The sequence below is a fragment of the Entelurus aequoreus genome, linkage group LG16 (genome assembly GCF_033978785.1).
Source record: "Entelurus aequoreus isolate RoL-2023_Sb linkage group LG16, RoL_Eaeq_v1.1, whole genome shotgun sequence".
NCBI classification, from domain to species: Eukaryota; Metazoa; Chordata; class Actinopteri; order Syngnathiformes; family Syngnathidae; genus Entelurus; species Entelurus aequoreus.
In genome coordinates this window covers 40510576-40524409 of record NC_084746.1, presented here as the reverse complement: position 1 = coordinate 40524409, position 13834 = coordinate 40510576, and the positions used below count along the sequence as shown (strand labels likewise).

The following is a 13834-nucleotide window of genomic DNA, read 5'->3' as shown; positions in this document are numbered from 1 at the left end:
ATTGAACAAGCAAGGCTTATATAACTTTATAGTGACATGCAAAATCGAGTTTCAAATAATAATAATAATAATTAAAAAATATCAATGGCATACCAAATACAATTTAAATAAAAATTGAATGCCTCTTTTCTATTTGCAGCCTTCTGAGGTAAATATCAACATTAACTTTTTCCACAGGCTAATAAATTTGAAAATAAAATAACAATGAATAAAACAACCATTCAGGACTTTAAAGGCCTACTGAAACCTACTACTACCGACCACGCAGTCTGATAGTTTATATATCAATGATGAAATCTTAACATTGCAACACATGCCAATACGGCCGGGTTAACTTACACTTCCGGTTGAAAAACTCCTTTGGATATGATTTATGCGCGTGACGTCACAAAATCCACGGAAGTGGTTGGACCCCATCGACCCGATACAAAAACCTCTTGTTTTCTTCGACAAAATTCCACAGTATTCTGGACATCCATTTTCTACCGCTTATTCCCTTCGGGGTTGCGGGGGGCGCTGGAGCCTATCTCAGCTACAATCGGGCGGAAGGCGGGGTACACCCTGGACAAGTCGCCACCTCATCGCAGGGCCAACACAGATAGACAGACAACATTCACACTCACATTCACACACTAGGGCCAATTTAGTGTTGCCAATCAACCTATCCCCAGGTGCATGTCTTTGGAGGTGGGAGGAAGCCGGAGTACCCGGAGGGAACCCACGCAGTCACGGGGAGAACATGCAAACTCCACACAGAAAGATCCCGAGGCCGGGATTGAACTCACAACTACTCAGGACCTTCGTATTGTGAGGCACATGCACTAACCCCTCTGCCACCGTGCTGCCCCTCTACTAAATCCTTTCAGCAGAAATATGGCAATATCGCGAAATGATCAAGTATGACACACAGAATGGATCTGCTATTCCCGTTTAAATAAAAAAAATTCATTTCAGTAGGCCTTTAAACTGCTCAATTTGCAACACACAGATCTAATCTGATGTGCCCTAGCCAGATACCTGCCATCTTTTCTTGGATGCTAGTTCATTAATGTCGGGGCTCAGGCTTTGAGCTGAGGCAACATTCATTATCGAACGAAGGTGTTCATCAGTCATTATATTCCGTCCACCCAGACCACAGTCTTAGGGGCGTGCCTTAAATGCACTGCCTTTAACATACTCTACGAGCTATCGTCACGTCCGCTTTTCATACATTCTAACATCGTTCAGACCCAGTCACAAGATATGTGTGGCTTCTGTACGCACACACGAGTGAATGCAACGCATACTTCATCAACAGCCATACAGGTTACACTGAAGGTGCCAGTATAAAAAACTTTAACACTGTTAGAAATATACGCCACACTGTGAACCCACACCAAACAAGAATGACAAACACATTTCGGGAGAACATCCGCACCGTAACACAACATAAACACAACAGAACAAATACCCAGAATCCTTTGCAGCACTAACTCTTCTGGGACGCTACAAAATACACCCCCACTACCACCAAACCTCCCCCACACACACACATCTTGTAGCGTCCCGGAAGAGTTAGTGCTGCAAAGGGTTCTGGGTATTTGTTCTGTTGTGTTCATGTTGTGTTACGGTGCGGATGTTCTCCCGAAATGTGTTTGTCATTCTTGTTTGGTGTGGGTTCACAGTGTGGCGTATATTTCTAACAGTGTTAAAGTTTTTTATTCGGCTACCATCAATGTAACCTGTATCGCTGTTGATCAAGTATGCGTTGCATTCAATTGTGTGTGCGTGCAGAAGCCGCACATGTTATGTGACTGGGCCAGCACTCGTTGGACTGGATGAAAAGCAGACGTGACGATTTTCGGGAAGTTTGGAAGACTCCCGGGAGGGTTGGCAAGTATTAGAATTAGCGGTGAATGCGGTGTTACCGCGGCACCGCCGCAATATATAATCGGCGGGCCAGCTTTAGTGTTAATTTGATATCGCCTCAAGGGCCAAGTGAAATTACACGGGCCAGAGTTTGACACCCATGCTTTAAAGTGTTCATTTAAAAAAAACCTCTAAGCAAGCCTTGTGAAACTTCAATTCAGTGAGCACCTCAAGGCTTTACAATAGTTTTCCTTGGCTTCTAGAGTTGTTTGTTATTGTTTTTTCAGACCCTGTAATGATAACCATAGAACCAGGAATGGAACGACGGTTAAAGCTGCGTCAATGACAATCATTTTCATGTTTTATAGTTTAAGGTGAATCGACTCGCCTTCCAAGCACATGTTAGAGTGAGACCCAAGCGTTCAAGGCATGAATGCCATTTATTATTTTGAAAAGTATACATCAGGGGTTTCCAAAATGTTTTCCACAGATGGCCGCACACTGAAAAATGAAAACATGCAGAAGCCATTTGATATTTTTCATTGTCAAAACCAATAGAATATTCACTGTAACACTTAGGGCTCCCCTCAATGTTGATAAATGTTAAAGGGGAACTGCAGTTTTTTTGGAAATGTGTATCGTTCACATTCATTATTAAAGACATGACGGCGGATGTATTTGTTTTTTTAATGCATTCTAACTTGTAAATAAAAGTCTGCTTACAGCAGAACCAATGAAAGGTCCTTTATTCCGCCCATAATACCAAATAAAAAGTCATCCAAAAAGCGCCAACAATACTCCATTTACATTTCATGACTTGAATATTACGTATTAGTGATGTTATTATAAGTGCTAACGCAGGTGAACAATTTATAGCGGCGACTCATCAGCGAGTAGTCTTCCTCATTTCCTTTGTTTGTGAAAGTTTATTTTAGATGATCAATCATGCCTCTCACCTGGATGGGAGAAGAATAAAGACGCATTCAAACAATTTGGTACACTTTGACAGCCAAATTAGACCCGGAAATGGCGAGAATGGAGAACGACACGAAGAGACGCTTGATTCCCCTCCCTTTTCTTCGTGAGGATAATGAGTCTGTTTTAATTTAAAACAGGAATATAACAAGATTCTATAAGGCGACATGCTAATGACAGCTGACATTGTACAGTAAGGGATGTTTTATGTTTGTTGGCTTACATGAAGTCTGCAGTGAGTAATCAGTGATAATGTTTTTTTTAAAAAAGTGAACGTCGTGATGCGTTTTTTAAATGAATACATTGTGTATGCTTAAAATGATCAAAATACTTTAATATTAAATGTTATTAATAATGTCATTACATAACATAAATACTTACATCATGTATATAAAACCTTAATTGAGGTGTTTGGATGTTTTTAAGGGCTTTGTAGGAGAATAGGTCTTTTGATCGCATTTATTTATTATTTAGAATGCATTGGAAAAAAAATACATCTGTCATGTCTTTCATATTTATTGTGAATGATAGGCAAAATGACCCCAACAAAGTGTATATAAAAATATATATAAAATATATAATATTCTTCCAGACCCCAGCCTCATCATATATGTATTTGTTTTTTACTTTCAATGCTTAAATATCTGTAGATTAACTTCAGATCCATCTGTTGACATTAAGTTTATTTTTTTTAATGTATTTTGCCCTTTTTGTCGAAACCCTCTTTTTTAATAGAAAAACACAAATGATGCAATATTTTCCCCAAATAAATTTGTTCAAACCAAAATATATGATGTGAAGTAACGTGAGTGTTAAATGTGTAAATAATTCATAACAACATTGCTATTGGTTCATTATTTTTTTGAGCAATGGCAGTTAAAAAAATAATAATAATCAAACTAAAGGTCTCTGGGATCCAAAAGGCCCCCAATCATAAGTGTTAAATCATTACATACTCTTTTTACTTTCACCACCTAAATCAGTAGATAAACTTCAGATCCATCCGTCGATTATAAGTTTATTTTTTCAGCAATAACACTTTTAAAGTTAAAAAAAATGTCACTAGTGTCAATATTGCAACATTTTCTCATTGCATTGCACTTCTTTGCTCTGTTGTTCCACTTTTTAATGTTTGTTGTTGTCAATTTATTTTCAAAACGTGTCGCGGGCCAATAAAACATGGCCCCGGGGCCGCACTTTGAACCCGGCTGGTCTGCACTTCACAGATAACTCATGTTGACACTTGACCATTACAGCACGTGTGTTGTCAGCTGCCAATTTCTTCAAGCGTCATCAAAATGGTGAGTAGTTGACTGCAGTGGTGAACTTCTTTTTACACGTGTATCCGAAAAAGTCTTACTTTAAAACCTTGCCTGTGCAGTTAAAGCAGGGGTGTCAAATGTAAGGCCCAAGGTCCGCGAACTGGTTTTATCCGGCCGGCGGGATGAGTTTGCTAAGTTTAAAAATGAGCCAAAATTTTTAAATGAAACAAACTGCTGTTCTAAATGTGTCCACTAGATGTCGCAACAGCAATTCTTTGTAGATGATGCTACATATGTAAAAAAATCTAATAAACCACATGATGTTAGTGCACCAGTCGAGGAAAATGAGCAAACTACATAAAAAACATCCTGTAATTTGATTTTGATATTATTATTTTTTTATCGTGATAGATTGATAATTAGCAACAATGAGTTGACTGATGAACATTATCACATAATGCAGGGGTGTCCAAACTTTTTGACTGGGGGGCCGAATTAGGCTTAAAAAATGTGCCCGGGGACCGAAAGCCTGCATGCAAACTAACACACACACACACATATATGTATATATGCGTACCTATTACTATAATAATATAATGGATACATCATTAATAATTATTATAATTGGAAATAAAGAGTAAGTGAAAGTTACTTCCACGACGACCTCCTTAAGGTTTTTTAATCCAGTGTTTTGTCAACCTTTTTTGAGCCAAGGCACATTTTTTTCATTGAAAAATCCTGAGGCACACCACCAGCAGAAATTATTAAAAAATGAAACTTGTTGTCTCAATTGTTGGATATAAATTTAAACCATAACCAACCATGCATCAATACAGCTCTTGTCTCAAAGTAGGTGTACTGTCACGACCTGTCACATCACACCGTGACTTATTTTGAGTTTTTTTGCTGTTTTCCTGTGTGTAGTGTTTTCGTTCTTGTCTTGCGCTTGTTTTTTGGTGGCTTTTCCTGTTTTGTTGGTGTTTTCCTGTAGCAGTTTCATGTTTTTTTTTTAGCGCTATTCCCCGCATATGCTTTGTTTTAGCAATCAAGACTATTTAAGTTGTTGCTATCCTTCTTTGTGGGGACATTGTTGATTGTCATGGCATGTACGGATGTACTTTGTGGACGCCTTCTTTGCTCCACATGCTGTAAGTCTTTGCTGTCATCCAGCATTCTGTTTTTGTTTACTTTGTAGCCACTTAGGTTTTACTTTCGTTCTGCATAACCTTTTGTTTATTTTTGGTTTAAGCATTAGATACGACGACAAACCCTTGTCGTCTCACACGACATGTTCCCGACATCTACAAAGCAATTAGCTACCGGCTGCCACCTACTAATATGGAAGAGTATAACACAGTTACGCTGCCGAGTCCTAGACAGCACCGACACTCAACAACGGCACATTATTTGCAGACTATAATTACTTGTTTGCAAAAAATATTTTTACCCTAAATAGGTGAAATTACATAATCTCCCACGGCACACCAGACTGTATCTCACGGCACACAAGTTTTAATCAATCAGAAATATCAAGCAGCTAAAATGCACCAAACATGGATAAGTGTGGAAAAAGTGTTTTGCATTTTACACATCATCCCTTGTAATGGATTTAAATGGGTGTAACTTAGATTTTTTTTGTGTGTGTGTGTTGACTGGACATTTTTCATAATATTCACAAAGTTCAATGAGCAGGTTGGTGGATTTTGTTTTTCCTGCACCATGACTAGGGAAGGTTGTTTGTATTGGGTCAAATCAATAAATGATGTGCTCATTGTCCCTGCAAGTACAATTAATGCTTACGTATATTTTCGTTGGCCAACAGATGGCGAAGAAAAAGCAGCTATAAGAGCACTGGCTATCTGTATACACCTCTCCCGACCATATTGCTTATTGAACTTGTGCCCAGGGGCGTCACTAGCTTTTAAGGACAGGGGGGGCTTAGCCCCCAGGAGATGCACAGGACGCGAGCGAACGTAGCGCACGAGCACAAAACTTCACAAACGGCTAACAAAGACTTAGAAATTATTCATTGTTATTATTATTATTTAAAAAAATGCACGGGACAAAATGAAATGCTCCCCGGGACGATGGCTTTTAACCATTTTTTTTCTTTTTCTTTTTCTTTTTATGTATTTATTCATTTTACATTTTATATTAAATGTCTTGGTTTTTCCTCCCTCTGAAAATCCTATGAAATGTTTAACAAGCCATCCTATAATAACACAACAGCTATTAATGTAACAATACAATAAAATAAATATATTCAATGTTTTTTTCATTATTTTAACAATAGGCTAATGCAGACCTGGGCAAATTAAGGCCCGGGGGCCACATGCGGCCCGTTGAGCTTTTCAATCTGGCCCGCCGGACATTCCCAAATATTTTTTTTTAGATCTTTAAGATGTAAAGTGTAGCTGCCATTATGATGTGCAGTGATGTTTTCTAATGACCGTAAGTCTTCAACTATACAAAGTATTTCAATGCTTGGAATATGCGCTTATGGATGATATACCAATCTAATTAGTTACTATGGTAATCTAATTAGTTACTATGGTCATCTAATTAGTTACTATGGTCATCTACGTCACAGCAGCTCAGACGAGGCACCAAGCAGTGTGGGCGGGAAGCGTTTCCACAGACGCGGAAGGAGATTTTCACAACAAAGTTCTAAAGCTTAGTGATATATGGAATAGAATAGAAAGTACTTTATTGATCCCTGGGGGAAATTCAGCAAACATCAGATATATCAGATTGTAGGTGGGTTTATTTTGTACCCTTCGCGTTAATTTTTAACTGTTTGTGGCATTTTTGTTGCGTTTCACTTGATTGTAAAATATGTCGTTTGAAAGGGGGTGTGACATTCATATTTTGTCAATATTCAGTGTTTTATCGTTCATAGAAAATTTTACAATTCCATTACGTTTTTTAAGGCGGTCTGTCATAAAGTTTTTAGCATTCAATCAGACATTATTGTGAGGTTTTGTATTAGTGTTCTTAAAAATAGATATAGATATAGATATAGATATAGACACATTTTTTTCTCTAAATGTGGCCCCTGAGTCAAAATAATTGCCCAGGCCTGGGCTAATGTATATTACTTTATATAGATTCTACAAGAGTGATGTGGGCATTTTCTATATGAACAAGTCCAAGGACCGCAAGCAAGGTCGCAGAGAAAATGCGGACTGGATTTTGAGTGATGTGGGCATTTTCTATATGAACAAGTGGAATGGATTAAATAACTAAAGGGGCTCTCTACCTTACGCTGTGAAGTGAGGGGAAACTGAGTGAATAATGACAGGTTATATGATTATTTATTTAAACTCATATTCGGGCCACTTTATAATGAATATGTCGGCATGTATTTGTAAAAAAAAATCAAATAAATAAATAAATATAACACCAAATTATTTAGGGGGGCTTAAGAATATTTTAAAATAGGCCTAACAATGCCAATGCTTGTGCCGTCTCACAGGGCCAAATTAAAAACACCGGTCCGCCCCATTTGGCCCGCGAGCCGTAGTTTGGACACCCCTGACATAATGTATTCAGAAAGTATAAATAACGACAAATAAAGATAGAATACTATTAACCGCAACATGTAAATGTAAAAAAAAAAAACATTATGATTTGTACATTTTTCAGAATGTGCTTGTTCTATTTTTAAACAAAGAAAACAATCTGAAGTTGTCTTTATTTTTAAGTTATCGCACCGTGATTTTAACAGTCCTTTTGGAGAATATTTGGGACATCTGGGGGGACACTTTAGTGACAGATGGCCATGGAAATGGGCTGACCCTTAAAGAGGGAGGGCGTGAAGAAAGACTAGAGGGGGTGCACTCAGACACAATGCAGTGTTCAACAAAGGAGGTATAAAATAATACGTCAGTGTATTTTGCGTCCATGGACGCCTACCATCACATGCTCCGTCTAGACGCGTTCAGGTGCAACATAACCCTCTTACCTCTCCGCCGTGGCCGTCGAATATGGCGAATATGGAGGGGTGGCTCTTGTTGGTGATGTCGGTGAGCACCTGGTAGCGGTCCTCCATGTGGTCTCGCCTCCCTTGGATGGAGTACACGGCCACGTTGTCGTTCTTGAACTCCCACGTCTTGGAGAACTCGGCGTCCAGCACGCTGAGGCCTCCCAGGCGCTCGTTCTGCATCATCTCCGCCACTTTGCCCTTCACCATCTTCACCGCATCCCGGCTCGACTTGACGATGGTCTTCACCTCGTCCGTGTGGAAGAAGTAACTCCACAGGGCCAGGCTGATGCACAGCAGGAACAAGGTCTCCGGCCTGAGGAGAAAATAACGCATGATCCGACCCAGAAGAGACAAGAGAGTCATCGTGTCTCCTATCATCACACGCCGCCAAGCTGCGCTCCTCGCACGGTTCACTCCATGCACGGATGTACGACGCGCTGACGGAACTTTGAACGCACCACCGCCGAGGCCTGCTGGAGCTTCTCTGACCGCATTGGCGCACTGCGTCCACGTCCACGGGCCGACACGCGCTAAATGATATTACACAGGAGGGCCGCGAAATGACTCCGGACCTGAGACGAGGTTTCTCCGTCCATTGCAGGACGAGGAGGCCGGATGTTGGTGGGCTGACCCGCCCCGGAGTGCGACACAGGGGGGTGGGGGGTGGGTGACAAAAGCCCACGACTTAAATCTTACTCCTCCTACTCACTTTGCACCAATTTGGAATTTTAACACGCAGTCTCTATTTGTAAGTCGTGTCAAACCAGAGCCGCAAAGCAAAATAATTCGGAAGTACTGTAAACGCGTGCAGGTGTATGAGGAGCTGCTTTTATTTTGAAAGGTCAGGGTGGATGTGGTTTTGTTGCTAAACGTCTATAATGTTGCTGTCACACATCAGCTTAAAGGCCTACTGAAATGATTTTTTTTTATTTAAACGGGGATAGCAGATCTATTCTATGTGTCATACTTGATCATTTCGCGATATTGCCATATTTTTGCTGAAAGGATTTAGTATAGAACAACGACGATAAAGATTGCAACTTTTGGTATCTGATAAAAAAAAAGGCTTGCACCTACCGGAAGTAGCGTGACGTAGTCAGTTGAACATATACGCAAAGTTCCCTATTGTTTACAATGATGGCCGCACGAAGTGAGAGAGATTCGGACCGAGAAAGCGACAATTTCCCCATTAATTTGAGCGAGGATGAAAGATTTGTGGATGAGTAAAGTGCAAGTGAAGGACTAGTGGGGAGTTGAAGCTATTCAGATAGGGAAGATGCTGTGAGAGCCGGGGGTGACCTGATATTCAGCTGGGAATGACTACAACAGTAAATAAACACAAGACATATATATACTCTATTAGCCACAACACAACCAGGCTTATATTTAATATGCCACAAATTAATCCTGCATAAAAACACCTGCGTGTTTGTTATGCTAGCTCCTAGCTCCTCTGCTAGCTCCTAGCTCCATAGAACACGCCAATACAATTCAAACACCTGATCAACACATACAATCACTCAGCCCAAAAGACCGTTTATCTAACCCAAGGTTCATAAAGCTTATATATTTTTAAAAAGTTACGTACGTGACGCGCACGTACGGTACGGTACGTGTTATGCTAGCTCCTAGCTCCTCTGCTAGCTCCTAGCTCCATAGAACACGCCAATACAATTCAAACACCTGATCAACACACACAATCACTCAGCCCAAAAGACCGTTCACCTAACCCAAGGTTCATAAAGCTTATATATTTTTAAAAAGTTACGTACGTGACGCGCACGTACGGTACGGTACGTGTTATGCTAGCTCCTAGCTCCTCTGCTAGCTCCTAGCTCCATAGAACACGCCAATACAATTCAAACACCTGATCAACACACACAATCACTCAGCCCAAAAGACCATTCACCTAACCCAAGGTTCATAAAGCTTATATATATTTAAAAAGTTACGTACATACGCAAAAAAAAGTTGCGCACATACGGTCAAGCGATCAAATGTTTAGAAGCCAAAGCTGCATACTCACAGTAGCACGTCTGCGTCTTTGTCATCCAAATCAAAGTAATCCTGGTAAGAGTCTGTGTTGTCCCAGTTCTCTACAGGCGTCTGTGTATCGAAGTCAAAAGTCCTCCTGGTTAGAGTCTCTGTTATCCGAGTTCTTCCATCTTGACTGCATCTTCCGGGAATGTAAACAAAGAAGCGCCGGCTGTGTACTGTTGTCGCTGACTACGTTCGAAAAATACGTCCATTTCGCACCGACAACTTTCTTCTTTGCTTGCTCAGCTTCCTTCTCCATAATGCAATGAACATGATTGCAACAGATTCACGAACACAGATGTCCAGAATACTATGGAATCATGAAATGAAAACAGAGCTTTTTCGTATTGGCTTCAATGTGGAAGGCATACCCGTGTTCGCCGGGCTACGTCACGCGCATACGTCATCCTCAGAGGCGTTTCGAACCGGAAGTTTAGCTGCAAATTTAAAATGTCACTTTATAAGTTAACCCGGCCGTATTGGCATGTGTTATAATGTTAAGATTTCATCATTGATATATAAACTATCAGACTGCGTGGTCGGTAGTAGTGGGTTTCAGTAGGCCTTTAAAGGTACGCCACAAAACCAGATGATTACATACAAGTGTGCGGACTGTTGATAAATGTTAAAGGGGAACTGCACTTTTTTTTGGAAATGTGTATCGTTCACATTCATTATTAAAGACATGACGGCGGATGTATTTGTTTTTTTAATGCATTCTAACTTGTAAATAAAAGTCCACTTACAGCAGAGCCAATGAAAGGTCCTTTTTTCCGCCCGTACTTGCCAACCTTGAGACCTCCAAATTCGGGAGATTGGGGCCGGGGGCGGGGTTAAGGGAGAGTATATTTATAGCTAGAATTCACTGAAATTTAAGTATTTCTGATATATATATGTATATATATATATATACTGATATATTTATATATATGTATATATATCAGTGGCGTGCGGTGAGATTAATGTCTGGTGAGGCACTGCATCATCACAGTCAGATTTACAAACATATGAACCCTAAATAGTATCTTATTCACCATGTGATTGGCAGCAGTTAACGGGTTATGTTTAAAAGCTCATACCAGCATTCTTTACACAACTGTAGCACACAAAAAAGCACATTTAATAAAAAAAACATTATTATGGTCTTACCTTCGAGTGAAAGTCCAGTTTAGAAAACTGTTTTATTTTACATATGTAATCCTCCATGTTTTTAATAAAAGTCCAGGCGAGAGGAAATAAACAATCGCTTGCAAACTTTTTTTTTCTTCTGCGGCCAGGAATGATCTCTGGGATCACTACCGCCCTCTACCACCAGGAGGCCGGATTACTACGAGCCTCAACCAGTACGTCTTTTGCAGCAGATTTATGAATGCTCAGCACAAGAAATGCGTTACACACATACAGTTTTTGACAAAATACACTGTACATTATATACCTCAGCTAACTAAACTATGCCATAGTTTAGCTGATATAATTCATATAGCAATACAGTCTCACTGCACAGCAGCTCAGCAGTTAGCCGAGTCATTGTGCACAATCCATGTTGAGGCACAAATCAGTGACTTGCCTCAACTGGCTGCTGATCACTGCACCGTCTCTTCTCAGTATTTGAACGGCAAATGTGAAAATAAAAATAAAAATAATCTAAAACTGGTGAAGTTAAATGGAAAATAACTTTGGTATAATCACTGGATACATATAACAATTTAATTATTATTTTTTTCTTTTTACATTTTTTTTCTTTCCATGATGGCAGGTGAGGCCCCGCCTCCCCTGCCTCTAGTGACTGCACGCCACTGATATATATATATATATATATATATATATATATATATATATATATATATATATATATATATATATATATATATATATATATATATATATATATATATATATATATATAAACACCATAGTGTTCTGTGGTTACGTTTTGGTTGGCCAATCGGACGTGAAGACAGGCTGTCCTCGCTCAGGTCCGCACGGACCTGGAGGGGGCGTGCCTTAAGTCCGGCTGGAAATCGGGAGAAATTCGGGAGAATTGTTGTCCCGGGAGATTTTCGGGAGAGGCACTGAAATTCGGGAGTCTCCCGGAAAGTTCGGGAGGGTTGGCAAGTATGATTCCACCAAATAAAAAATAATCCAAAAAGCGCCAACAATACTCCATTTACATTTCATGACTTGAATATTAACCAAGTATTAGTGATATTGTTATTATAAGCGCTAACGCAGGTGAGCTATTTATAGCGGCGACTCATCAGCGAGTGGTCTGCTGCTTCCTCATTTCCTTTACTCGTGAAAGTTTATTGTAGATGATGAATCATGGCTCTCACCTGGATGGGAGAAGAATAAAGACGCATTCAAACAAGTTGGTACACTTAAACAGCCACTTTAGACCCGGAAATGGCGAGAATGGAGAACGACACGAAAAGACGCTTGATCCCCCCCGCTTTTCTTCATGAGGATTATGAGTCTGTTTTAATCTAAAAGAAGAATATAAGAAGATTATATAACGTGACATGCTAATGACAGCAGACATTGTACAGTAAGTGATGTTTTATGTTTGTTGGCTTTCATGAAGTCTGCAGTGAGTAATTAGTGATAATGTAAAAAAAAAAGTGAACTTTCATTCATTCATTCATTTTTTATTTATCTCCTTCATTGATGTGCATTTTTGATCAATAGACAATTAAACTCTAACAACAAAACACATATTTACACACCTATGCTTGAGAAGGAACAGGATGAAGAAAATCTTATATTTTCCTGCCCCCTTCAACATAATAAGTAGTTAATGGATAGCCCAGATTCACAAGCATACAAACCAAACAAATACATCCAAATATAATGAAAACAAACAAAAAACACACAAAAAAACCAACAAGTGCAAAAACTTCATGAAGTACAAACTGAACAAAAAATAATATACACATCATGGGATGATACAAAACAAATACAAAACCAGACAACAAATAAGTAAAATAATAAATATAAAGCAAAATGTAAACCCTTACGGCTGTCCATATGATCTTATTGATCTGTCTTTATATATTTTTTTCAATTGGAATATATTTCTACAATCTTTTATCTCGTTGTAAAGAGAATTCCATAGTTTAACCCCCACCACTGATATGCACATTTGTTTTAAAGTTGTCCTTGAATACTGATGTTGGAAATGACCTTTTCTTCTATGCTCTTCATTCTCAGAAGTGATGACAAACATTTTTTGTAAATTTGCTGGTAATGTTTTACTTTTAGTCTTAAACATAACACATAATATCTGTAACCTTATTAGCTCCTGTAGTTTCGTGATGCATGTTTATTAGGGATGTCCGATAATGGCTTTTTGCCGATATCCGATATTCCGATATTGTCCAACTCTTTAATTACCGATACCGATATCAACCGATACCGATATATACAGTCGTGGAATTAACACATTATTATGCCTGATTTGGACAACCAAGTATGGTAAAGATAAGGTCCTTTTTTAAAAAAAATAAATAAATAAATTAAAAACATTTTCTTGAATAAAAAAGAAAGTAAAACAATATAAAAACATTTACATAGAAACTAGTAATGAATGAAAACGAGTACAATTAACTGTTAAAGGTTAGTACTATTAGTGGACCAGCAGCATGCACAATCATGTGTGCTTACGGACTGTATCCCTTGCAGACTGTATTCATCTATATTGATATATAATGTAGGAACCAGAATATTAATA

At 39.0% G+C, this 13834-nt stretch overlaps 1 protein-coding gene across 1 annotated transcript in view; it reads right to left on the bottom strand.

Moving 5' to 3' along the window:
• Nucleotides 1-8733, bottom strand: part of ppm1la (protein phosphatase, Mg2+/Mn2+ dependent, 1La) — a 20289-nt gene extending 11556 nt beyond the window's left edge. Inside the window, exon 1 of the mRNA XM_062022865.1 lies at nucleotides 8050-8733. Within this exon, the coding sequence (XP_061878849.1) occupies nucleotides 8050-8448 (399 nt within the window). The 5' untranslated portion in view covers nucleotides 8449-8733. The remainder of the gene's footprint in view (nucleotides 1-8049) is intronic.
• Between the last annotated feature and the right edge of the window lie 5101 nt (nucleotides 8734-13834).